This window comes from Triticum dicoccoides, chromosome 7B (genome assembly GCF_002162155.2).
Source record: "Triticum dicoccoides isolate Atlit2015 ecotype Zavitan chromosome 7B, WEW_v2.0, whole genome shotgun sequence".
Classification (NCBI taxonomy): Eukaryota; Viridiplantae; Streptophyta; class Magnoliopsida; order Poales; family Poaceae; genus Triticum; species Triticum dicoccoides.
In genome coordinates, this window is record NC_041393.1 from 316,491 (window position 1) to 341,031 (window position 24,541).

The following is a 24,541-nucleotide window of genomic DNA, read 5'->3' on the forward strand; positions in this document are numbered from 1 at the left end:
GGGCAGGGGGCATGGCACCGTCAAGGGGAGGTGGAGAGAACAAGGAGGGATAGAGCCAAGTGAAGTAACCTCGCGGGTGAGGGAGAGTCGAGCGAGGGATCTCTTATCTTCATATTATCTATAGGCTACTAGCAGTATTTTCTTAGAAGAGTTAGGGTTTGAGGACGAAGAACAACAGTCGGTGTAGGAAATCCCTCGTCTCTGGTTACCATCTTGGAGCTGAGTGAGGGAGGGGGGCCTCGGATACTTAAGTGTTTCGTGGTCGGCGGAGGAGTCTTTCTGGTGAGATGGTCTCATAGTGCTTTTGTGAATGAAATTATTCCAATTCTTTCTCATGAAGCCAGAAAAGACTTGGAGCAGATTATTCCGATCAGATGAGTTTATGTTATTGTGTCATGTTGCTTTTATTAATTAGTTTTATTCTATGTGGAGTTGAAATGTTCCCTCGCTACTATGGTGAAAGATCTTGTGGTTCGACTGTTGGTGGATCATCCCCAGCCCAAGTTCCTTCATTGCTCACGACTTGTCATCTTTTTAGATGAAGGGCTTAAGGGGCTAACAGAAACCATGAACTTGTCAAATTAGAGCCTCTTTACTTGGCAGTATTTCATCTTGCAAAGATTGATACCACTAGGAAGATGTCTCCGAGAGATTTCATCGTAATTCATAGTTATGCGAGTTGGTTTGTAGCATGGTTTTCAATTTTGAAAAGAAAACAATTTCAGACGTCACCAAAATATGCAAAATTTTGAAGCAGATCTCAGATTACTTTGGGGTTGTGAGTTTCTCCAGTATTCACTAAATAAAATAAAAAAATAAGAGTACTTGTAATCTCTGGCTCAAAATTTCAGGGTTCCAAATATTTGAGACCCACCAAAATATGAAATTCCAACCCTGGTTTGTAGTTTGTTGGAGCTTGAACCCAAAGGCATTGTTGTACATGTAACAGTTGTGATTATGAATAAAGTTATGGATGTTTTGTAAAAAAAAATGTATTTTGTGTGTCCTCAGTTTGAGAGAGATGGAGGAGACAAGAATAGTAGTAGCAGGTGGATGGACCAAAAAATGGCATTCCTGCATCCGTCCGTCTTTCTTGGCTGCCTGCCTCACTGACTGCCTTCCTTCCTCAACAAACCACAATCTCTACCGGTTAATTAAGATCCTGGTAATTAATTACATGCATTCGTTAATTCCCACTCCTCTCCTCTCCTGTAATCGATCGATTCATTCAGTCGTCCTTGTTAATTTCATTCATTTCATTTTGATTATGCATCATGCGTGCGTTCCCCCGTAGGATTGGAGATCATTTCATTCATTCCTGATCATTCTTCTTCTGCTGTTATTGTCTTGATGATGCATGCAGATCCACCATGTTCATGTTGTGAGCTCATCGGGTGCGCCGGCGGTCGACCTGCGGTGGTGCCGGTGCCGGTGCCATGGACGAGGAGGAGGAGATTGAGGGGGTGCCGGCCTTCTTCCACCGCCACCCTCTCCTCCTCTGCTTCCTCCTCTTCCTCGCCTTCACCTACGCCTTGGTCTACCCCGTCTTCGCCTTCATCCTCGCCGCCGCCCCCGTCCTCGTCCTCACCGCCCTCCTCCTCGGCCTCGTCCTCCTCCACAGCGTGCCCCAGGACCACGACCCACATGTCTACAACAAGATCAGCCACCGCCCACCTCAAGTCCAACCAAGCACCACAGGCGCCATCACCACACATCACCACCGACCCTCCCACGAATCCAGCGACTCCTCCTCCTCCGTCGACGAAAATGACCACCACCCACCCACCATGTCCAACGCCACCTCGCACGCCTCCTTCCCCGACACCGCCGCCAACAGCGAATCAGAATCAACCGACTCTGACCACGAAGAAAAGCAGCACAACCACCAGCGCTCCGAGAAAAAGGACGCGGTGCGGGCCGTCGCGTGGACGGCTGATGACGCCAAGAGCATCGAGAACATCGGCTCGCTCGAGCTCGAGATGAACGCCACCGTCGAGAAGCTCATGTCCAGGCGCCGCGCCCGCGGCCACCAGCGACCTCTCCACCACCACCACCACCAGCAGCACGTCATGGAGCTTGACGACCCGTCCAAGCTCAGCATCGCCACCAGGAAGAGGAACCCCTTCGACCTCGACGGGCCCTACGACGAAGACGACAACTTCCCCGACTCCGCACCCTCCATGCTCGGCCTACGCCCCTCGCGCAACCCCTTCTTCGATGATATGGACGACGATCTCCAGCACCAAGCACCACCGGAGCCGTCGTCCATCCCAGGGGCCCCGGCAGCGCAGAAGAATGCCATGCTGTTCCGACGGCATGAGAGCTTCACCGTGGGTGCGCCGTACGTGAGCGACTTCCGGCCATCCCGCTTCAGGCCCTACTTCGTCACCGAGAAGATGCAGGGCCAGCCGGTGACGGTTCCCGAGGCCAGCCGCGAGAGCAGCTCCTCGTCCACGTCTTCCTCCTCTGCGGGTGCCACTGCTTATGCCTATGCCTATGCCTATGCCTACGCCTCCGCCAACAAAGAAGAAGAGGCAGCAGCAGAACAAGAAGAAGCTTTGGCAGCAGCAGAAGCAGAAGCAGCAACAATGTTGGAGGAGGTGAAGCCTACCGTTGAGTACAGCAGCAGGTCTCATGAGGTGGCGGCGGTGGACGTGGAGCTCATCAGCGACTCTTCCGACGACGACATGACACTGCCTGGTGGTGGCCATGCCCATAAAGGGCAGCATGTACAGGCACAGCAGCAGCAGCAGCAGGAGGAGGAGGTGGCTGAGCAGGAGCAGCAAATGAAGATGGAGCAGGAGCAGGAGCAGCGAATGAAGCAGCAGTTGGCTGAGCAGGAGCAGCGGATGAAGCAGGCGGCTGAGCAAGAGCAGCAAATGAAAATGCAAATGCAGCAGCAGCAGCAGCAGCAGCTGGCGTTATCAGACGACGACGAGGGGGATTCGTTTGAGGTGGAGAGCATCACGAAACAAGTAGCAGCAGCGGCAGCGGGCAAAACCAAACAGCTTGAGACAGATCCTGCGTACGACTATAGCCCGTCAAAGACGGAGAAGGCAGCATTTGCCCAGTTACCTCCTCCGGCGCCGCCAAATAAGCTGCAGACGATGCGGAGAGTGTTCTCAGAAGAAGACGCGGACGAGCCATGGGCAGCGCCGAGCGGACTGGAGGAGACAGCTGAGGATGAGGGCAGGGAGCAAGACCCTCCTCTTTCTGCTCCTGCTGCTGGTGCTGCCCCTCCTCTTTCTGCGGCCGCCAAGAAAGCTATCGGCAAGTCCACCAAGTACAAGCCGCCATCCAAGAAGGCAGTCTTAGGCTTCTTCCGCAAGTGACAACACATGCGTCTTCTCTTCTCTTCTTCTCTGTAGTAGACAACACATGCATGCCTCCTATACTCGATCTCTCAGGACCTCAATGTAAAAAAAACCCAAGGAAGAAAGCAAATACGTACCTTTTACTGATTCTTGCCTGCAGGCTCTGTACATTATTATGTAGGAAGATATTCCTTACTTCATCATATCGTAACGAATCTTTATGCTTTAGCAATGCACCACCACGCGAATTATTCCATCCATATGTATGTACTCACTCAGATTCCTTGTCTGACCACCAAGCAACCGTATAATATTAATACCGTGTTTCTATATTTCCATCCATCTCTTGGAGATTATATTTCTTTTAGATGTAATAACTAAATGTTTTCACCCATGCCACGCTGCAGGAAAGTTGATATCTTCAACGACTCACCTGTGAAACAAGGAAACCGGGCATTGGTAGGCATAATTTATTCTGCTGCTGCATCCAACTATATTTCTTAGTCTGACTACCTCTAGCTAATTCCAATCCCTGCAGGACATACTTCATTCCGTTGCCTATTCGTTCGACAAAAAACCAGAATCAGCTGAAAGTTTGTGCTTCATATATAAATTCAACTTTTTAGTACAGTAATAAACTAGAACCACTTAAAACCCGGCTAAGCATCGATGCACACATGCAGGAATTCTACAGGACGCAGCAGGGCTTGGGTCCTTTGTCAAGCTTTATGAACTCTGCGTGGAGCATATCGCACGTCTTTTCAGATTTGTGGCGGGTGGATTGATTACGGGACTCCTCATTTTGTATAGCATATGCAAGGAGTTGATGTAAGGAGGCAATACAATACAACAGGAAATCCCACATTTTCAGAAGAATAGCAGCAGTTCTCAAAGATACCCTGTAATGCTGGTTTATTTCATCCTATTCTTGCTCCTGCGAAACAAAAACGGGCGTCATTTCACTCTTAAAGAAAATGACTGTCAGCATTTGTAGGGATGTATATATATTGTTGTAAGAAAGACAGGAAGTACTGAGCAATGCTACTATCACATTCTAACTAATATTACTATATTGTGCCTATGTGTTATTCCTTGGGTGTGTGTGGGATGGTGAATTCCTTGGTTAACTAACCATAAGCGGATACCATCATACCATATAACTCTGCATTGACTCGAAAAGAGTCGACAAGTCAGACTGGATGGGCATAGCCTCAACAGTGCATGCCGCCTCTGTACTGGCTCATTTGTGATTGCAGCAGCAGGAGCAGGATGCATTGGAACAATTACCTATGGCGCAACCAAGTAAGCTGGCGTCCATGTGGAAAGTATTCAAAGAAACAAGTTGGGAAGTCGAGCCACCCTCCAAGAAGGCAGTCTTAGCAGGCTTCTCCTTCTTCAGGGAAACTCAATGTAAAGCTTCAGGGAAACTCAATGTAAAGCATAGCAAAAGGAGCACCAAGGAACAAAGCAATACCTTTTCACAAATTGGCATGATTCTTACCTTGCCAGCCTCTGTATATTATAGTGGAAGTGATTCCTTACTTCATATGGTAACAAACAAATGTTTATGCTTTAACGGTGCACCACGGAAATTCCATTTGATGCCAGGAAGCTTCTTCCCCTATAGGCTATATATATATACATATATATATATATATATATATATATATATATATACTCAGATTCATTCTCTAACCACCAAGCAACTGAAAATGCCCACCAGCTATACATGACTATATCACACCTCATTCCACTATGCCTTCACCTCTTTCTGCATGCAAACACCCAAACACCATGAACTCTGCCCTCACACATATCTCCTTCCACTCTCCCTCTTATTTCATCCTAAAACAGCGCCCGCAGTCCCGCCACCAGCAGATCAGCATCAAGTGGCGGAAGAGGCAACAATGTTCAGCAAAGCCCATACGAGCCATACCAGGGCCGAATGGAACCGGTGCTTACCGTGGAGGTAATAACTTACCATCTTCACCCCTGACAGATGTGATTCAGGAGTCCTACTCCTCCCTCAATGATAAGGACATCACACGACTCGAGAAGCTGATTTCCCTTGATTGCGTCATCGAGGACACTGCATACTACAAACCGCTGGACGTCAAGGTTTTCATCTGCTCCAATATCTCCAGTCCTCTGCATATTTTAACCATCAGGCTATTAATTTAAAGCCAGGTTCCCATACTTGGAATTCACAGAAACAACTTTGATGCATGCAGAATACCCATACCTACTTCACAAGGCTTATCAAAGTTATGGGGAAGAATGCCAAATTTGCTATCGATGAGGTTTGTCAAGGAGTAGAACCCACCGTCGCAGTAATGTGGCACCTTGGTAAGATCCTCCTGCACCATGGAATTGGAATTATAAGTGGAGGATAAGAAGGATAATTGTATCATCATGCTGCATGTTGCAGAGTGGCGCGGGGAGATGATCCCATTTGCCAAGGGCTGCAGTTTCTTCATGTGCTCAGCAAATGGAGCAGCCCTTCTTATTAGGTAGTAGATGAGATTAATAACTAATGTATGTCCTTTAATTTCTACATAATACAGTGTTTCAGTGTTTCCATCCATCCATGTCAGGCAAGCTGTTGGAAGTATAATGCTTTGGTGGTTTGGCCTCTAGATAGATATTTTTCTCTTAGAGGTAGGTAATGCTCCCCTTGACCTGACACAGAAATGTTTTCATTCACCCACCCTGCAGGAAAGTTCATATCTTCGACGAGTCACCCCTGAAACCAGGAAAGCTGGCATTGGTACGCGTACTAACCTAACCAGCTTCTTGTTTTTCCTGCTGCACCCAACTAAAATATTAGTTCCATTTAAAATCTTGATGAGATATTCCAATGCTTACAGGAAATACTTAATTTTGTGATCAACGTGTTCGACACATTCCCATATATAGCTAAAGGTATGCTCTTCATCAAATCAGCTGTGCAGTATAAACTAGTATTATGGTGTTAAAATCCAGCTAAGCATGGAATTACACGTGCAGGTTTCCTAAAGAATAAAGAAGCACTAGCTCGGTTCTTCGCAAGGTTTTATAAATTCTGCGGGCCTTTTATCGTCCCTCTTGTTGCATATTATACCGACGTCCCAATTCTTGCATATTATACCCGCTTCTGGTCATATGTGGCACAAGGATTCACTATGGTGCTCAACATGCTGTATAACATATTCAAGCGGTTCCTGTAATAAGGAACTAATGTAACATTCAGAAGAAAAACAAATCTGGAAGAAGATAGCCTGTGTGGTTGCAATCAATTAAATTACCGGCAACATCACGGGTGAAGGATCAGCGAAGGACCGGACCTACAACAACCAGCTGCGGTATAGGCACTGTCAATGACTCAGAATATGCCACAAGATGTCGGTTTGTTTCCCAGAGGCTTCCTACTTTGCTCCTGTGAAACGGAAATGGACATCATTTCACTCTTAAAAGGAAATGGTCGTTAGCATAGGGATGCATGTATATAACCACAGGGTATTGTTGTAAGAAGAACTGACGAATACCATTGTTACATTCTTATACTGCGTACTAATTTCCAGCATCTAATAAAATGCCCCCGGGATATCCTGCTTACGGATTCTTGTGTAACAGCTGCAGTAGCATCTTATAATATTTGCCTATTTGTGTAGTTGTAGGTTTTTCTTTAAGACCCCACAGTACAGTCTGCACTTCACAGGAGAGTTTAAACACTTTCAAGTCTCGTGCTAAGCTTAACCCTGACAGCAATGTAAAGATATCTATTTCCGTGTGCTTTATCGAAAAATCTATTTCCGTCTGTAGCATTACATATTCCATTTGAAGCTTGAAATTGACTCCATGTTCCAGATTATTTTCCCTTTTTGTGGGAGTAGAATATCCAGGTAAAGAATGCTTCAGTCCAATGCAAGACAAAACAAATATCACTAGAGTTGGACATAATGCTTACCAGAACTCAAATCATCAACGACATTGTATGAGAGGCAGTCTTAGGCTTCTTCCGGAAGTGACAGACAACCAAACTTTCCCTTTCCCAAGACATACATACAGCCTTCTCTTTCTCTTTCTCTTTCTCTTTTTCTTCCTCCCTTCACAATCACAAGTCACTTATCTTCTTTTCTGTAGACAACCAAGGAACTCAATGTAAAGTAAATCAGAGCATAAAGAAAACCAAGGAACAAAGTTATCCCTTTTTACAGATTGGCATGACTCCATAAATTATGTAGGAAGACATTCCTTACCTCATATCGTAACAAATCTTTATGCTTTAGCAATGCACCACGCTAATTATTCCATCGCATTCCATGCCAGGAAGCCTCCCTGCTATACTCAGATTCATTCTCTAATAGCCAAGCAACCAAAAATGCCCAGCAACACTATATCACACCTCATTCCTCCATGCCTTCACATCTTTCTGCATTCAAACCCCCAACACCATGAACTCTGCCCTCAAGCTCGTCTCTTTCCACTATCATCCCTCTTTCAACCTAAAACAACGCCCACTGTCCCAACGCCAGCAGATAAGCGCCGAGTGGGGGAAGAGGCAACAATATTCGCCAAAGCCCATACGAGCGATACCAGTGCCAAATGCAACGGGGGGACTCAACAATGCTGACCGCGGAGGTAATACCTTACCATCTTCACCCATGACAAATGTGATTCAGGAGTTCTACTCTTCCCTCAATGACAAGGACATCGCGCGGCTCACGCAGCTGATTCACCCTGATTGCACCGTCAAGCACACTTCATATTATAAACCACTGGACATCAAGGTTTTACCCGCACCTCATTTTCTCACATGCCCCAACAACTCATGGTTGAGTCCCCTGCATATTTGACCACTGGACAACAACTACTTTGCTGCCTGCAGAATACGATTACCTACTTCGCAAGGCTTATGGAAGCTATGAGAAAGAATGTCAAATTTGCCATTGATGAGGTCTGTCACGGAGTAGAACCCACTGTTGCTGCAGCAATGTGGCACCTTGGTAAGTTCCTGTAGCATGGAATTCAAACAAATAAGTGGCAGGCAACCTGGTAAGTGATAATGATATCATCTTTGTTGCAGAGTGGAACGGTAAGATCATACCATTTACCAAAGGCTGCAGTTTCTACACGTGTTCAGCAAAAGGAGAAGCGCTTCTTATTAGGTAGCTGAAATTGATACTCACTCCATATTCTCTAATTTCTACACAACATCGTGCTTCCATCTTGGTATGCTCTTTCTAATGGCGCATATTCTCTAATTGACACCGCAGGAAAGTCCACATCTTCAACGAGTCACCTGTGAAACCAGTAAATCTGGCATTGGTACGCATACTATTACTAATAGCTTGTTTCTGCTGCTGCATCCAACTATATTGCCTCTAGCTAATTGCCTTCCATGGAACATTCCAATTCTTACAGGACATACTTCTATTTGTTACCTTTTTGTTCGACCTACTTCCAAAACAAGCTGAAGGTATGTATAAACTCTGTAGTAGTATAAACCATAGTACTAGTACTTAAAAATTAAAATCCAGCTAAGCATGAAAGTATATATACATGCAGATTTTCTACAGAATCCAGAAGCACTAGTCCAGTCCTTTGTGAAGTTTTACAAATTCCTCCTGGAGCCTGTTATCGTGTATCTTGTTGCATATTCTATCCGCTTCTGGTCATTTGTTGTGAAGCTCTACAAATTATACGTGGAGCCTATTATCGTGCATCTTCTAGCATATAATTTCCGCTTCTGGTCATTTGTCGCACGAAGATTGGATATGGTGCTCGACGTGTTGTATAACATATTCAAGCAGTTCATGTAAGGAAAAACTAATATCCCAGAAAATTCTACAATCAGAAGAATAGTGATTCTCACAGATATATACACCGTGTGGATGCAATCAATTACCGACAATATCATGAGTGAAGGATCCGAGAAGGGCTTCGGCAAATGTCGATGGATCAGAATCTTCCACGCGATGTTTATTTGTTTCCCGAGGCTTATCCTATCCTTGCCCCTGTGAAGCAGAAATGGACATCATTTCACCCTTATAAGAAAACTTCTGTTAGTGCACGGACGTGTGTATGTATATATATATATATATATATATATATATATATATATATATATATATATATAACCACAGGATAGATATTGCTGTAACAAGTACTCGGAAATTCTGCCTATGTATTCTTCTGAAAAAGCTGCTGTGTCATTCTACAATCTATCTGTTCGCATGGTGTAGGTTTTACTTTAGAGGCTATTTATTTCTGCATGTAACGCAGGAGTAAAATATATATCCAGGCAAAGAGTGTCAATTCAATGCAAGACAGAAGCATCATAATTTAGAGTTTAGACCAAGCAAATCATTGACATTGTATGAGAGGGTGGTTTGCTTCGTTAATTGACTAATAAAGCAGACTGCAGTGAATCTAAGAGAGCTTGATTCAGAATGGGGTGGAACAATAATCTATTTCATAGAAGTTTCAATGCAGTGGAATTTCTATAGATCCTTCAAGAGCAAAAGGCCCCTGAAAGAATCTTGCATTCTTCTTCTCATCATCCCATGCTTGATGTGCAGACGTCGAAAGAAATGGCTCTTTTTCTGAGTGGAAAACTGGAAATCCATATAGGAAGAATCCGAGAACCTGGCATAGAGAAACAGATGATAGCGCGCATAGGTTAGGCATCACTCTTCATCCTGTGTTTCCATGGAGCACCACTGATGCCTGAAAGGATATTCTGAAATACTGTGACCGATGGGTATAACTCCAGTGCCTTCCTTGCAATATTTTCTGCGACAACCACATCATTATGGAGCTCGCAAAATGCTAACAGATTCTTGTACATGGACACGTCAGGCCGGATGGGCATGGCCTCAATGGTGCACGCCGCCTCTGTAAGACGGCCCGCTCGTCCTAACATATCCAGAAAGAGTGTGTAGTGGCTTCTTTGTGGGGAAACACCAAACGAATTCCTCATGGAGTTGAAATGGTTGATGCCAATGTCAACCAAGCCACCGTGAGTGCAGGCATAAAGGACAGCAGACAAAGTGATGCTATCAGGCTGTGCCCCAGCCAATGTCATGTCTTCGAAAACCGACAGCGCTTCACAATAGCATTCATTATTGTATGCCAGCCCAGATATTAGTGCATTCCACGACACGACACTTGGCTCCCTGATTGAGTGGAAAACACTCTTAGCATCCTCCAGACACTTGTGCTTGCTGTACATGTTGATGAGGCTGTTGGAAACTGAGACCTGACTGCTCAATCCCAATTTCAGCGAGCAGCAGTGCAAGTGCTTCCCAGGCTCTATGGATGGCAATGTCGCGGCAGCAGAGAGGAAGCAGGCGAGACTGAAACCGTCGATACGAACCTCCTCACGAAACATGAGGACTAGCAACTCAAGGGCCTTGCTTGGAAGACCGATCTGATTCAGCCCCTTTGCAAGGCTTGTGTATGTGAGGTTGTCCCTTGCACAGGCCATTGTTGTCGCGACTGCCCACGCGTCATCCATTCTTGCAAACCTGGAATAAAGATCGACCAGCGAGTTCCCAACAGACACATCCAAAGACCCAAGGCTGGTCTTGAGCACATAAGCATGGATTTTTGTAGCATGTAGGAAAGATTCTGATTCTGGGGAGGAGCTGCAGCCCTTGAGAAGGGTGGAGACGGTGAATGAGTTGGGTTGCACCTCGCTGGCCCGCATCTCTGCGAACGCCGCAAATGCATCCTTGTCTCTGCCATGGCGTGCAAGTCCAGCGATCAAGGCGGTCCAGGACACCACGTTCGGGCTGTCTGTGGCGCTGAACGCGTGGAGCAGGTCGAGCAGACAGGCGGATGACTTGCTGTACAAGTCGACGAGCGCGTTGCAGACAGAGATGTCGTGCGCCAGAGCAAACTTGAAGACGCGGGCATGGAGCTGCCGTCCAGTCTCAATCTGTGACGCCTGGGGCTGGGCAGAGGAAGAAGAAGCACAGGCGGTGATGATCCCGGAGAAGGTGAAGGCACTGGGCAGCACGCCAGCATGTTCCATGCGACGGAACATGCGCAGAGCGGCCTGGAGGTCTCCTGCGCGCGAGTAGCCGGCAATCATGGCCGTCCAGAGCACGACGTCGGTGTCGGGCGTGGAGCAGAGCACGGCGTGCGCGTGGTCCATGAAGCCACAGCTGGAGTACATGTGGAGGAGCGCGGTCTTGAGCACCAGGTTGAGGTCGGCCCCCCAGCGGAGGAGCTGCGCGTGGAGCTGCCTCCCGTGGCAACAGAGGCGCCTGGAGGCGCAGAGAGCCAGCAGGTTGGCCAAGGTGTGCTCGGTGGGTGGCGCAGCGCCCGCGGCGAGCATGCGAGGGTAGAGCGCGAGGGCCTGTGCCCAGTCGCCGGCGCGGATGAAAGCCGACATCATGGCGGTGTAGGCGACGGCGTCCCTGCGCGGCATTTCGTCGAACAGCCTGGCGGCGGCCGGGAGGTCGGAGCGGGCGGCGGAGTAGAAGGCGAGCAGGGAGCAGGCGAGGACGGGGTTGGAGGCGGCGAGGCCCCGGCGGCACGCCTGCGCGTGTATCTGGTAGGCCAGGCGGGCGTCGCGGCAGCGGAGGAGCGCCGAGTAGGCGAGCTCGTCGACCGCGGCGGCCGGGTGGGCGGCGAGGACGCGGCGGAAGACGGTGAGCGCGGCGGCGTGGCGGCCTGCGCGCGCGTGGTCGGCTACGGCCGCGGCTCTGGCATGCTGCCGGCGCGAGGTGGCGGCGGCGGTGGCGCGGCAGCCGCAGCAGCATTCTTTTCTAGCTGCCGCTCACTGGGCTAAAAATCCATTCTTGTGCCGAATAAAAATCCATTCTTTCCATTGATTTTTTCAAGACTCAAGATTGTGTGGATGTTTCTTCCAAATCCAATCCAATTCATTCATTCACTCACCCCTAATAAGATTCAAGATGAAGAGCAGTAGCTTTGGTTTCCATTTATGTTTGCAAATCCAAATGGACTGAAGCTACATTCATTTTTCTGAATCCATTCTTCAGATTATCCATTTTAAACATCGAGAGACTCAAGATGTTGATGCAATCCAAATTCATTCACTCACAGATTTTGAATTTATTCATTTTAGTGTTATCTACAGCTAGTAGTAGGTGCTTTGATAGATATGTATTTTTACTTCATTCTTGCAAATCCAAATGGATTCATTTTTACAGATTGATGAACAGATGCATTTTCTTTTAACTAGTAGTCCCTCCGTTCCAAAATACATACTTGCCGTGGTTGGTTTTAGTTCAAAGTTCAAACGGAGGGAGTAGATAATAACAAGAATGGCATTCTTAGATTGATTTGATTACAACTGAAGGACAGCCACTCTTATATTATATGTAATGTAATGTAATGTAGCAGTAACTATCACATGTTTCTTTTGTGCAGAAAATCAAATCAAATCAAATAAGACCCTCCTCCCTTGACTTCCTTCCTTCCTTCTAAGGAAGATCATCCTCCTCCTCCCCTTCCGATTCGTCCACTACGACCACGAGCCGCAACGGACCGCCAAACAGTCTGCTCAGCAGCGTCTGGTTCAGCCCTCCTATCCCTCGCGCCGTGCCAGAATGCCAGATCCTCGACGCCAAGCCCTGCCACCTGCTGCGCCCATTGTCCCGTGACGACTCGCTGCGGGGAACGCCGCATGTACGGGGATCCAGATAGTAGTTCAGGACCAGGCCGTTCCCGCGAGGAACGACCCCGAGGTCTCGTGACAGTGCCTTCCCCACTATTTGGACATGAGATATGCTGGAAAGCAAGCAAGCACATACATACATACATACATGATTAGTAAGCACATGTGTGCAATTATTTATCTAGCTCCACACAGTCGCACGACACAACTCACCATATGTAGTAGAGACCATCGATTGCCTGTTTCTGAACTCTCCCAAGAAGCTCAACCTTGACCACCCCACCAATACACAGAACCGGGTGTGGCAGCTTGAAGGATTGCAAGACATTTTCCTGGAATAATAATGTTACTGACTCAGCAGGTTTACATACATACCAGCACAAGGCGACTGCAAACATATAGACACATTATTAAACAAAAAAAATCCAGGTAATAAACACTTTTAGAACACTGCTAGAGATAGGTCGATCAAATGCAATTTCTTCATGCTCAGGCTTTTAAGAATTGTTCATGCTCTATATAAGCTGTTTGATTTATTTCTACAAGAGAAGAGATCCTTATGTTGAGCGTGCAAAGGACGACATATAGGCCTGGGGATATCAATCAGATATATCTATTCAACTGAGCTGCAAAACCTATTTTCTAGAAGCAACTGACCTGCAGCATCGGGAATTCTGGAGATGTGTAGGTCCAGACATAGTTTCTGTCATCAATCAACTGGCCCTCATTTTCATCACAGACAAGTGCTTCAGGGCGTAGCGGTGACCTTGGATAGCCCATCTGGACCCGGATGCTCTTTGGCGAATATATGGGATCGCCATGCTGGAAAAACGCTGCAACGACGCATGGTGGGAAGTACTGTTATTATTTAACACACACACACACACACACACCTGAGGCCTTTTAACTTGTTTTGAACCAGCCATATATACAGAAAGAAGGGAGGATGCAGTGACAGCAGACCTTTGAATGGCTGCAGCTTGATCTCTTGGATGAGGCAGAGATCGGCCTGGAGGCGATATATGAGGCACTCGGCGGTGGCGGGGTCCCTCTGGCCACCGCTGGACCAGTAGGAGGGCCTGTTGGACTCGAGGCGGTCGACAGGCTCGAGGGTGTTCTCGATGGTCTCGTCGGGGAAGTTGTCGGTGCTGGAGGCGCCGATGCAGTGGATGATGCAGTCCCTGGGCTTGTAGGGCGTGAGGAGGCCGTGGCTGAGGTGCATGTACACCCTGTGGTCCCGATGGAGCTTGTCGTCAGCGCTCGTGGCGGTGTCCTGATCCCGGCGTGCCAGGGTTCTGGAGGTGGTGGTGGTGACGTCGACTTGGGTGAAGGTGGAGACCTCCGGGCAGGCCCGCAGGCACTGCAGCTTGCTGAACTGGTTGTCGATAACTATAGACGTAACGGCAGAGCACAAGAAAGAAGTAATCTTTTATAAGAAGAAGACGAGAGAAAAAACAGAGCATAGCTTTTGATTCATCCATTCATTCATTCATTAGACTGATTTCATATCTGGATCGGAAATCAGTACTAGTGCTTGCTAAACTAAACAAAACAGGTAGGAGTAGAGCAGAATCTATCTATAAATTCGGAGTAGATATGTAGATAAATGCTCCGGACATGGATGAATCGAATAGGGAGGCCAGATCCAGAGAGAGAGATACCGAATTGTCGCCAGGATCGGGAGACGGCGGATGCGCGTGCGAGGTCGGCGGGGTGGTGGAGCATGGTGAAGACGGTGGCGGAGGTGTCGGGGCCCAGGTAGTCGACGAAATCCGCCGCCGGCGCCGGCGAGGAGGAGGAGGAGCATGGGGAGGAATCCTCCATGTCCATGGCTCTGGTCGTCCGTCCGCTAGTCTGGTGGGATAGGGGATGAAATTCGCCGAGCCGACTACCTCTTCTGCAACCAATCAATCAATCAACTCATCTCATCTCATCTCATCTCATCTGAGGGACGAGACAAGAGAAGCGCGTGACCGACAAAGAGAAGAAGAAGAAGAAGAAGAAGAGAGAGAGAGAAGAGAGATTGGATTGGATTGGATTGGATTGGGGGAGGGGAACCCGCTTTGGGCTGGGTTGGGTGGGACCCGTAGGTAGGGGAGGAGGGGATGACAGAGTACCAAGAAAAAGAAAAAGAAAAGGGAAAGGGTAAATTCCCTCCTACCCAATTCACTTCCAATTCGAGCTTGTCGTCCGGTCGTCGCCGCCGTCCGCACCAAGGCGACATACTACAAGTTGTTCACCCTGGAGCATCGGGCGGAAATGCAAACCACGGAGGAGCGCCACGCACTGCGGCTAGCCTGCCTACGGAGTAGGAAGGTTGGAGCGAGGAGGAGTTGGAAGAGATGGGGCAAGAGGAGATTGAAGATACGGGGCAAGAAGAGGAGGAGCCACAATCGGATGAGGAGGAGGAGGATGCTCATGCCAAGTTCAGCATGGAGGTCACGCTAGTAGAGTTTGAGCTCACCCAAACGGAGGACGCAGAGCGGCAGGACATCAACGAGTCTACCTGGTCTGAGGCGGAGGTGGCGGAAAACCACCGCTTCATCGACCTGGAGGGGGGGACATGGCGCGTGAGTAGCTCTTCGCAGACAAGGAGGAGGCGCAGTCGTTTCACCCGGCATGACCACGAGGCCGGTGACTCCAACAAGGAGGTTCGCCGTATCCGATGACGAGTAGTTTAGTTTTTTAGTCTGAGGTGAGGGCGAGGTGATGGTGTCTTCGATTAGGGGTCACTCACCATGCCGTCTCTCGGTCAAGGTGGGTCGGCCGAGGACCTCCTTGACGGTTCAGTAAGGGGCCATCTCAAGGACGCCCATGCTGCATAGAAGCATGTTTCTCGAGACTTGCGCATACTCCAAGGCTTAAAGATCGTTGCTTGCTCCCTCATGAGTGGTTGGGATCCCCAGGTGTAATGGTGATGTAGACCGGAAGCAAGTACTTTTCTCAATCAGAGAACCAAGGTTATCAATTCAGTACGAGTTTCTCCCAATGAAGAAAGTTAGCAGTAAACACGCACGCATCACAAACACGCTTGTCCCCAACACGACAAGAGGATTATCAATCCCCTTGTCTTGCTAGTTACAAGATTAAACACAAATGATATAGATAATTGGTAACAAAAATAAAATAGGGCAACAAGGTAAATAATTGTTTTTAGTAAATGAGAATATACCCAGGGAGTATAACTTCATTAGTGACATCTCTCTTAACTACAAAGTTGCAATGAGTGTTTGATAGTTTGTTTAAAAGCAAGAGTGATTGGAAAAAGTTAAATAGTAATAAAGATTTCTGAATTGTCTTTGCTTTGGTGTTCTTGGTCTCCCCACAACGCCTCACCTGATTCACCGATGCGATCAAAGCTATATCTAAAACTCGGTCTTACATTTATTTATAACAAACATTTTAACTTATTTATAATTTATTTCGGCAATATATGATTTTAGTTAACATTTTTTCTTATACTTAGCACAATCTGCAACATATTGATTTTGATAAAATCTACAATACAATGTTATTTGTCATAAATGTTGTCATGTATTTGCTAATACGTTCGTAACAATTAAAATTATATTTTGTGTTAAGAGCTACATTCGCTTTTTCTTTAGGTCCTTGTCTGAAATATTGCTAAGAAAAACATTTGACTAAATCGGACCCCTTGGATCTTAAAAACATTGCATTCTATGTGTTCACAACTATTTTAATATCCTTAAATATCTTTGTATAAAGCTCTGGAACATATGTGTCAAGCAAATCCCTTGAATAGTAAGCCAACAACATGGTGGTGGTAGGGGCGGGTGATAGGCTAAAGTTGGAGAAGTCACTAGAACATCCATCTCTTCTATGTTGGTTAGTCTTGCCTCTCGGGAAAAGACATGACACCCTCGTCATGTGATCGGAAGTGTGATGATATAGAATAACATGTATAATGATAAAAAAATATAATTCTGCAACATTAAAAGCATGCTCTTCCGTGTTCTTGTATATGAAATTTTGACCACTCGTCTCTGTGATAGTGGTAGCATGTTTACAAAAAGTTGCATGATATAAAGTACTACCTAAGAACTTGGAAGGAATCCCTAGCTAAAGGTTCACACGTGTGACTTGGCATCCAATAAAACCTTCTTTTGAAAAGCATAATCAGTATGTGTCGTTTGTTTCACTAAGGCTAACATAACAACCATGAGTATCACTAGAAAAAAGTGCTTACATGGCCACAAGTATCGTAGAAAGACACACTAAACTAGCATAAGTGACATAAATTTTATGCTCACACCGACACATCATCACCATGCTTTGGAGTCTTATACTAATCCAATAAATTTTATTATAATAAGATTTTATTATAATAAGTAATATTTGTGAACTGAGCATAGCTCAGATGTGTTAGGCTACTTGTGATGAAAGAAGCCCACCAAGATTCAAGATACTTATGGTTAGAATTTGGAAGGTGCTCAAGGGTATCCATTGTTGCCCTGCACAGAGCAGATACATACACATAGTAGTACTATGTTCCATGCTAGGTTAAGAAAAGAGAGAGGGTTAGTGAAATCCATTCATCTGACGGCAACGGGATTGAGATATGGATTTGGGTTTGGATTGGACGGCGCCTCATCCTTTGGCTTTGGCTTTGGCTTTGGCTTTGGCAACGGAGGGATGATGCAGCAGGCCACACGATGATGATAAGCACACCCATTTGTTTGTATATTTTATGATAATAAATAATAATATAATAAAATACTCCTATGTTACTATTTTTTGTTTTGTCAAATTAATCCGAGCTACAACAATATTCTTTTTTGAGCTAGCAGAGTATCCTTCCTACACAGATACACATAGAAGTATCTTCTCTTGTAGGCTAGGCTAGGTTAAGAAAAGAATCAGACGGCGGTGGGATTGAGATGTTGGATGTTGGATCGGATCAGATGGCGGAGGGCGGAGGGCGTCTAATCCCTCGTCCTACCAACACCGCAACAGCGGAGGGAGGGGATCCGGTCCAACCCTTGTCCTCTCCCCTCCTCCCCTACCCCGGATATTCACAATTTTATTTTATTACCATCATTTGTGTTGAGTTTCATTCATTCATATATATATATATATATATATATATATATATATATATATATATATATAGTATATATATGTGTGTGTGTATTGATCCCCTTCTTCAAATTAGATGTGGCAGATGCGGGATGAACTCCTACCACATGATCGTATACGAGCAATTCAAGAGGAATTGGCGGGATTGTTTCTTGACCACGTCGTACATAAAGCCGGAGAATACGATATGGAATTTGACATCAGATGTAAGGGATTGTAAGAGATCTTATATTGTATATATGTAGCTAGTAGCGTCGGATAGATATACAAAAACTTGTTGTTCGACCAATCTCTCGGAGAAAGAGAGGTCGATCACTTCTCTCTGTATATGTTCATGACGATCCTGTGTACTTAATGGTTCCTTCATTTGCTTAATAGCTAGCGTGTCGAGTTTTCTCTATACGTATAATAGCTAGCTCGACCAAACACGGAGAAGAGAGGACACTTCGCTCTATTAGCTAGCTAATACAATATGAAACCCCTAAATTAACCCTCCCAAAAACCCCTAACCCCCCCCCCTTTCAAAAAAACCCCAGCTCCTGCCAGATGCTGACGCGTGGATGGCTCCAGCCGGGACTAAAGATCCTCCTGCCTGGGCTCCCCGCAGCGGCCACATGGAGCCCCTTCTGTATGAACCGGGCCTAAAGATTTTGGGTTTTAGTCCCGGTTTCAGAACCAGGGCTAATGGGCCTTTGGAACCGGGACAAATGGGCCGTTTTCTACTAGTGCATGTTTACAAAAAGTTGCATGATATAAAGTACTACTTAAGAACTTGGGAGGAATCCCTAGCTAAAGGTTCACACGTTTGACTTGGCATCCAATAAAACCTTCTTTTGAAAAGCATAATGAGTATATATCGTTTGGTTTCACTAAGACTAACATAATAACCATGTATCACTAGAAAAAAAAAAGAGTGGCTAAATGGCCACGAGTATCATACAAAGACACACTAAACTAGCATAAGTGACATAAATTTTATCTCCACACCGACACATCATCAGCATGCTTTGGAGTATTGTACTAATCCAATAAATTTTAGTATAATAAATAATATTGTGAGGGCTACTTGTGATGAAAGAAGCCCACAAATATTCAAGTTACTTATGGTTGGAATCTCGAAGATGGTCAAGGGTATCTATTGTTGCCCTACACGGAGCAGATACATACACATACTAGTGGTATGTTGTAGGCTAGGTTAAGAAAAGAGAGAGGGTTAGTGAAATCTGATACGTCTCCAATGTATCTATAATTTTTTATTGTTTCATGTTATTATATTATCTGTTTTGGATGATTAATGGGCTTTAATATGCTCATTTATATTATTTTTAGGATTAACCTATTAACCGAAGGCCCAGTGTCAGTTTCTGTTTTTTTGCCTATTTTAGTGTTTCGTAGAAAAGGAATATCAAACGGAATCCAAATGGAACGAAACCTTCGCGGGGATCTTTTTTGGAACAAACGTAATCCAGGAGACTTGGAGTGGAAGTTTGGAAGTCTGCCAGGCGGCTACGAGGCAGGAGGGCGCGCCCCCCACCCTCGTGGGCCCCACGGAGCTCCACCGACGTACTTCTTTCGCCTATATATACTCTTATACCCTAAAAACATCAAGGGGAGCCACGAAACCACTTTTCCACCGCCACAACCTTTTGTACCCGTGAGATCCCATCTGGGGCTTTTTCCGGCGATCTGCCGGAGGGGGAATCGATCACGGAGGGCTTCTAGCCTCTCCGATGATGTGTGAGTAGTTTACCACACACCTTCGGGTCCATAGTTATTAGCTAGATGGCTTCTTCTCTCTCTCTTTGGTTCTCAATACAAAGTTCTCCTCGATGTTCTTGGAGATCTATTCGATGTAATACTTTTTGCGGTGTGTTTGTCGATATCCGATGAATTGTGGATTTATGATCAAGTTTATCTATGACTAATATTTGGTTCTTCTCTGAATTCTTACATGCATGATTTGATATCTTTGCAAGTCTCTTCGAATTATCGGTTTAGTTTGGCCTACTAGATTGATCTTTCTTGCAATAGGAGAAGTGCTTAGATTTGGGTTCAATCTTGCGGTGTCCTTTCCCAGTGACAGCAGGGGCAGCAATGCACGTATTGTATTGTTGCCATAGAGGATAAAAAGATGGGTTTATATCATATTGCTTGAGTTTATCCCTCTACATCATGTCATCTTGCTTAATGCATTACTCTGTTCTTATGAACTTAATACTCTAGATGCATGCTAGATAGCGGTCGATGTGTGGAGTAATAGTAGTAGATGCAGAATCGTTTCGGTCTACTTAACACGGATGTGATGCCTATATTCATGATCATTGCCTAGATATTCTCGTAATTATGCGCCCTTCTATCAATTGCTCGACAGTAATTCGTTCACCCACAGTAATACATGTTATCATGAGAGAAGCCACTAGTGAAACCTATGGCCCCCGGGTCTCTTTCTTATTATATTGCATCTCTTTTTATTTACATCGCATCTTCTTTACTATTTTGCAATCTTTACTTTCCAATCTATATAACAAAAATACCAAAAATATTTATCTTACCATCTTTATCAGATCTCACTTTTGCGAGTGATCGTGAAGGGATTGACAACCCCTTTATCGCGTTGGTTGCAAGGTTCTTGATTGTTTGTGCAGGTACTAGATGACTTGCGTGTTATCTCCTACTGGATTGATACATTGGTTCTCAAAAACTGAGGGAAATACTTACGCTACTTTGCTGCATCACCCTTTCCTCTTCAAGGGAAAACCAACGCATGCTCAAGAGGTAGCAAGAAGGATTTCTGGCACCGTTGCCAGGAAGATCTATGCTCAAGTCAAGACATACCAAGTACCCATCATAAACTCTTCTCCATCGCATTACATTATTTGCCATTCGCCTCTCGTTTTCCTCTCCCCCACTTCACCTTTGCCGTTTTATTCACCCTTTTCCGTTCGCTTTTTTTGCTTGCTTCTTGTGTGATTGTGTGTTGGATTGATTGTTTGTCACGATGGCTCAAGATAATACTAAATTATGTGACTTTTCCAATACCAACAACAATGATTTTATTAGCAATCCAATTGCTCCTATTACCGATGCTAAATCTTGTGAAATTAATGCTGCTTTGTTGAATCTTATCATGAAAGATCAATTTTCTGGCCTTCCTAGTGAAGATGCCGCTACCCATCTAAACAACTTTGTTGATTTGTGTGATATGCAAAAGAAGAAAATATGTGGATAATGATATTATTAAATTGAAGCTATTTCCGTTTTCTCTTAGAGATCATGCTAAAACTTGGTTCTCTTCTTTGCCTAAAAATAGTATTGATTCATGGAATAAGTGCAAAGATGCTTTTATCTCTAAGTATTTTCTTCACGCTAAGATCATCTCTCTTAGAAACGATATTATGAATTTTAAGCAACTTGATCATGAGCATGTTGCACAAGCTTGGGAGATGATGAAATTAATGATACGTGATTGCCCTACACATGGTTTGAATTTATGGATGATCATACAAAAAATTTATGCTGGATTGAATTTTGCTTCTAGAAATCTTTTAGGGCCGCGGGAGGCACTTTTATGGAAATCACCTTAGGAGAAGCTACTAAACTCCTAGATAATATTATAGTTAATTATTCTCAATGGCACACCGAAAGATCCACTAGTAAAAAAGTTCATGTGATTGAAGAGATTAATGTTTTGAGTGGAAAAATGGGTGAACTTATGAAATTGTTTGCTAATAAAAGTGCTTCTTCTGATCCTAATGACATGCCTTTTGAGAATAATAATGAATTATGGATGTGAATTTTGTTGGTAGGAACAATTTTGGTAACAACGCGTATAGAGGAAACTTTAATTCTAGCCGTTTCCAGATAATTCCTCTAATAATTATGGTAATTCCTACAACAACTCTTATGGAAATTTTAATAAGATGCCCTCTAATTTTGAGACTAGTGTTAAAGAATTTATGAGTTCGCAAAAGAATTTCAATGCTTTGGTTGAAGAAAAATTGCAAGCTAGGCAATACGGATATGTATATCTCCTCCTCTGTAACCGACCTTGTGTAACCCTAGCCCTTTCCGGTGTCTATATAAACCGGAGGGTTTTAGTCCGTAGGACAACATACAATCATACCATAGGCTAGCTTCTAGGGTTTAGCCTCTCTGATCTCCTGGTAGATCTACTCTTGTACTACCCATATCATCAATATTAATCAAGCAGGACGTAGGGTTTTACCTCCATCAAGAGGGCCCGAACCTGGGTAAAACATCGTGTCCCCTGCCTCCTGTTACCATCCGCCTTAGACGCACAGTTCGGGACCCCCTACCCGAGATCCGCCGGTTTTGACACCGACAATAAGAGTTTGTGATAGGTACTTGGTATGTCTTGACTTGTGAGTAGATCTCCCCGGCAACAGCGCCAGAAATCCTTCTTGCTACCTCTTGAGCACTGCGTTGGTTTTCCCTTGAAGAGGAAAGGGTGATGCAGCAAAGTAGCGTAAGTATTTCCCTCAGTTTTTGAGAACCAAGGTATCAATCCAGTAGGAGACTACACGCAAGTCCCTCGTACCTACACAAACAAATAAGAACCTCGCAAACAACGCGATAAAAGGGTTGTTGATCCCTTTACGGTCACTTACGAGAGTGAGATCTGATAGAGATAATAAGATAAATATTTTTGGTATTTTTATGATATAGATAGGAAAATAAATATTGCAAAGTAAAATAGATTGGAAACTTATATGATAAAAGATAGACCCGGGGGCCATAGGTTTCACTAGTGGCTTCTCTCAAGATAGCATAAGTATTACGGTGGGTGAACAAATTACTGTCGAGCAATTGATAGAAAAGTGCATAATTATGAGAATATCTATGCATGATCATGTATATAGGCATCACGTCCGCGACAAGTAGACTGAAACGATTCTGCATCTACTACTATTACTGCACACATCGACCGCTATCCAGCATGCATCTAGAGTATTAAGTTCATAAGAAAAGAGTAATGCATTAGGCAAGATGACATGGTGTAGAGGGATAAACTCAAGCAATATGATATAAACCCCATCTTTTTATCCTCTATCGCAACAATACAATACGTGCCTTGCTGCCCCTGCTGTCACTGGGAAAGGACACCGCAAGATTGAACCCAAATCTAAGCACTTCTCCCATTGCAAGAAAGATCAATCTAGTAGGCCAAACCAAACTGATAATTCGAAGAGACTTGCAAAGATAACCAATCATACATAAAAGATTTCAGAGAAGAATCAAATATTGTTCATAGATAAACTTGATCATAAACCCACAATTCATCGGATCTCGACAAACACACCACAAAAAGAGTTACATTGAATAGATCTCCAAGAAGATCGAGGAGAACATTGTATTGAGATCCAAGGAGAGAGAAGAAGCCATCTAGCTAATAACTATGGACCCAAAGTGTTGGGGAACGTAGTAATTTCAAAAATTTCCTACGCACACGCAAGATCATGGTGATGCATAGCAATGAGGGAAGAGTGTTGTAACACCCTCGATGCGACTATAGCTCCCACGTGTCGAGGCACGACTTAGAGGCATAATCGCATTGAAGGCATATGTCGCAAGTTAGGCAATCTTCACAAACATCCCATGTAATATAATAATAAAAGGGGAGATAACATAGTTGGCTTACACTCGCCACGTCAATCAAGTACATAAATAACATTACATCATCCAAACACTCATGGCCCGACTACGGCGCCAAAATAAAAGATACCCCAACATGCGACACGGTCCCAATCACCCCCAACTGGGCACCACTACTGATCATCGGGAAAGGAAACAACACAAAGGACACGATCTTCATCGAGCTCCTCCTGAACTTGGTTGCGTCATCTGCACGGACTCATCGGCACCTGCAAGCTGGTTTTGGAAGTATCTGTGAGCCACAGGGACTCAGCAATCTCGCACCCTCGCGATCAAGACTATTTAAGCTTATGGGTAAGGTAAAGGTATGAGGTGGAGCTGCAGCAGGCGACTAGCATAAATGGTGGCTAACATACGCAAATGAGAGCGAGAAGAGAAGGCAAAGCACGGTCGATAAAAGTATGATCAAGAAGTGATCCTATAACAACCTACGTCAAGCATAACTCCAACAACCGTGTTCACTTCCCGGACCCCACCGGAAAGAGACCATCACGGTTACACACGCGGTTGATTCATTTTAACTAAGGTCAACTTCAGGTTTTCTACAACCGGACGTTAACAAATTCCCATCTGCCCATAACCGCGGGCACGGCTTTCGAAAGTTGAAATCCCTGCAGGGGAGTCCCAACTTAGCCCATGACAAGCTCTCACGGTCAACGAAGGAATAGACCTCCTCCCGAGACGTTCCGATCAGACTCGGTATCCCGGTACAACAAGACATTTCGACAGGGTAAAACTAAACCAGCAACACCGCCCGAATGTGCCGACAAATCCCGATAGGAGCTGCACATATCTCTTTCTTAGGGCACACTCAGATGAGTGCTCC

The 24,541-nt window shown here is 45.1% G+C and overlaps 5 protein-coding genes across 6 annotated transcripts; 3 read left to right on the top strand and 2 right to left on the bottom strand.

The window, feature by feature from the left end:
* The first annotated feature begins 949 nt into the window (after nt 1–949).
* Nucleotides 950–3,650, top strand: LOC119338101 (MAP7 domain-containing protein 1-like). Its single transcript, XM_037610396.1, has one exon. It carries the CDS (start codon nt 1,437–1,439, stop codon nt 3,330–3,332), a length of 1,896 nt encoding a protein of 631 aa, XP_037466293.1. The 5' UTR covers nt 950–1,436; the 3' UTR covers nt 3,333–3,650.
* Nucleotides 3,651–3,657: 7 nt separating this feature from the next.
* On the top strand, nt 3,658–7,017 carry LOC119338102. Of its 2 annotated transcripts, XM_037610398.1 has the most exons (8): nt 3,658–3,773; nt 3,853–3,907; nt 3,998–5,432; nt 5,546–5,660; nt 5,743–5,824; nt 6,030–6,081; nt 6,182–6,236; nt 6,321–7,017. In XM_037610398.1, exons 3-8 carry the CDS (start codon nt 5,070–5,072, stop codon nt 6,518–6,520), a joined length of 867 nt encoding a protein of 288 aa, XP_037466295.1. In that variant the 5' UTR covers nt 3,658–3,773; nt 3,853–3,907; nt 3,998–5,069; the 3' UTR covers nt 6,521–7,017. The 2 variants fall into 2 exon arrangements, with proteins under 2 accessions (XP_037466295.1, XP_037466296.1); XM_037610399.1 differs by lacking the exons at nt 3,658–3,773; nt 3,853–3,907 and having other exon boundaries at nt 3,975–5,432.
* A 767-nt stretch (nt 7,018–7,784) lies between these two features.
* LOC119338103 lies at nt 7,785–9,142 on the top strand. The gene is made up of 6 exons (XM_037610400.1): nt 7,785–8,083; nt 8,182–8,299; nt 8,380–8,461; nt 8,570–8,621; nt 8,718–8,772; nt 8,862–9,142. Exons 1-6 carry the CDS (start codon nt 7,958–7,960, stop codon nt 9,113–9,115), a joined length of 687 nt encoding a protein of 228 aa, XP_037466297.1. The 5' UTR covers nt 7,785–7,957; the 3' UTR covers nt 9,116–9,142.
* Nucleotides 9,143–9,201: 59 nt separating this feature from the next.
* LOC119336780 (pentatricopeptide repeat-containing protein At5g52850, chloroplastic-like) lies at nt 9,202–12,388 on the bottom strand. The gene is made up of 3 exons (XM_037608857.1): nt 12,370–12,388; nt 9,942–12,074; nt 9,202–9,310 (listed from the first exon to the last, which is right to left on the bottom strand). Exons 1-2 carry the CDS (start codon nt 12,386–12,388, stop codon nt 9,976–9,978), a joined length of 2,118 nt encoding a protein of 705 aa, XP_037464754.1. The 3' UTR covers nt 9,202–9,310; nt 9,942–9,975.
* A 222-nt stretch (nt 12,389–12,610) lies between these two features.
* LOC119337218 (F-box protein At4g00755-like) lies at nt 12,611–14,997 on the bottom strand. Its single transcript, XM_037609340.1, has 5 exons — nt 14,607–14,997; nt 13,909–14,334; nt 13,603–13,778; nt 13,159–13,277; nt 12,611–13,058 (listed from the first exon to the last, which is right to left on the bottom strand). The coding sequence occupies exons 1-5, from the start codon at nt 14,773–14,775 to the stop codon at nt 12,752–12,754; spliced, it is 1,197 nt and encodes a 398-aa protein (XP_037465237.1). The 5' UTR covers nt 14,776–14,997; the 3' UTR covers nt 12,611–12,751.
* Between the last annotated feature and the right edge of the window lie 9,544 nt (nt 14,998–24,541).

What these genes read in the sequence shown, in the direction of transcription:
- LOC119338101 (XM_037610396.1), top strand. Translation starts at nt 1,437, where the DNA reads ATGGACGAGGAGGAGGAGATTGAGGGGGTGCCGGCCTTCTTCCACCGC.
- LOC119338102 (XM_037610398.1), top strand. Translation starts at nt 5,070, where the DNA reads ATGCCTTCACCTCTTTCTGCATGCAAACACCCAAACACCATGAACTCT. An exon ending in GGAGCAGCCCTTCTTATTAG is followed by an intron (nt 5,825 to 6,029) that starts GTAGTAGATGAG and finishes CCCACCCTGCAG; the next exon opens with GAAAGTTCATATCTTCGACG. An exon ending in AACCAGGAAAGCTGGCATTG is followed by an intron (nt 6,082 to 6,181) that starts GTACGCGTACTA and finishes CAATGCTTACAG; the next exon opens with GAAATACTTAATTTTGTGAT.
- LOC119338103 (XM_037610400.1), top strand. Translation starts at nt 7,958, where the DNA reads ATGACAAATGTGATTCAGGAGTTCTACTCTTCCCTCAATGACAAGGAC. An exon ending in TGCAGCAATGTGGCACCTTG is followed by an intron (nt 8,300 to 8,379) that starts GTAAGTTCCTGT and finishes TCTTTGTTGCAG; the next exon opens with AGTGGAACGGTAAGATCATA. An exon ending in GGAGAAGCGCTTCTTATTAG is followed by an intron (nt 8,462 to 8,569) that starts GTAGCTGAAATT and finishes TTGACACCGCAG; the next exon opens with GAAAGTCCACATCTTCAACG.
- LOC119337218 (XM_037609340.1), bottom strand. Translation starts at nt 14,775, where the DNA reads ATGGACATGGAGGATTCCTCCCCATGCTCCTCCTCCTCCTCGCCGGCG. An exon ending in CCGATCCTGGCGACAATTCG is followed by an intron (nt 14,335 to 14,606) that starts GTATCTCTCTCT and finishes TTACGTCTATAG; the next exon opens with TTATCGACAACCAGTTCAGC. An exon ending in CAGAATTCCCGATGCTGCAG is followed by an intron (nt 13,278 to 13,602) that starts GTCAGTTGCTTC and finishes TTATTATTCCAG; the next exon opens with GAAAATGTCTTGCAATCCTT.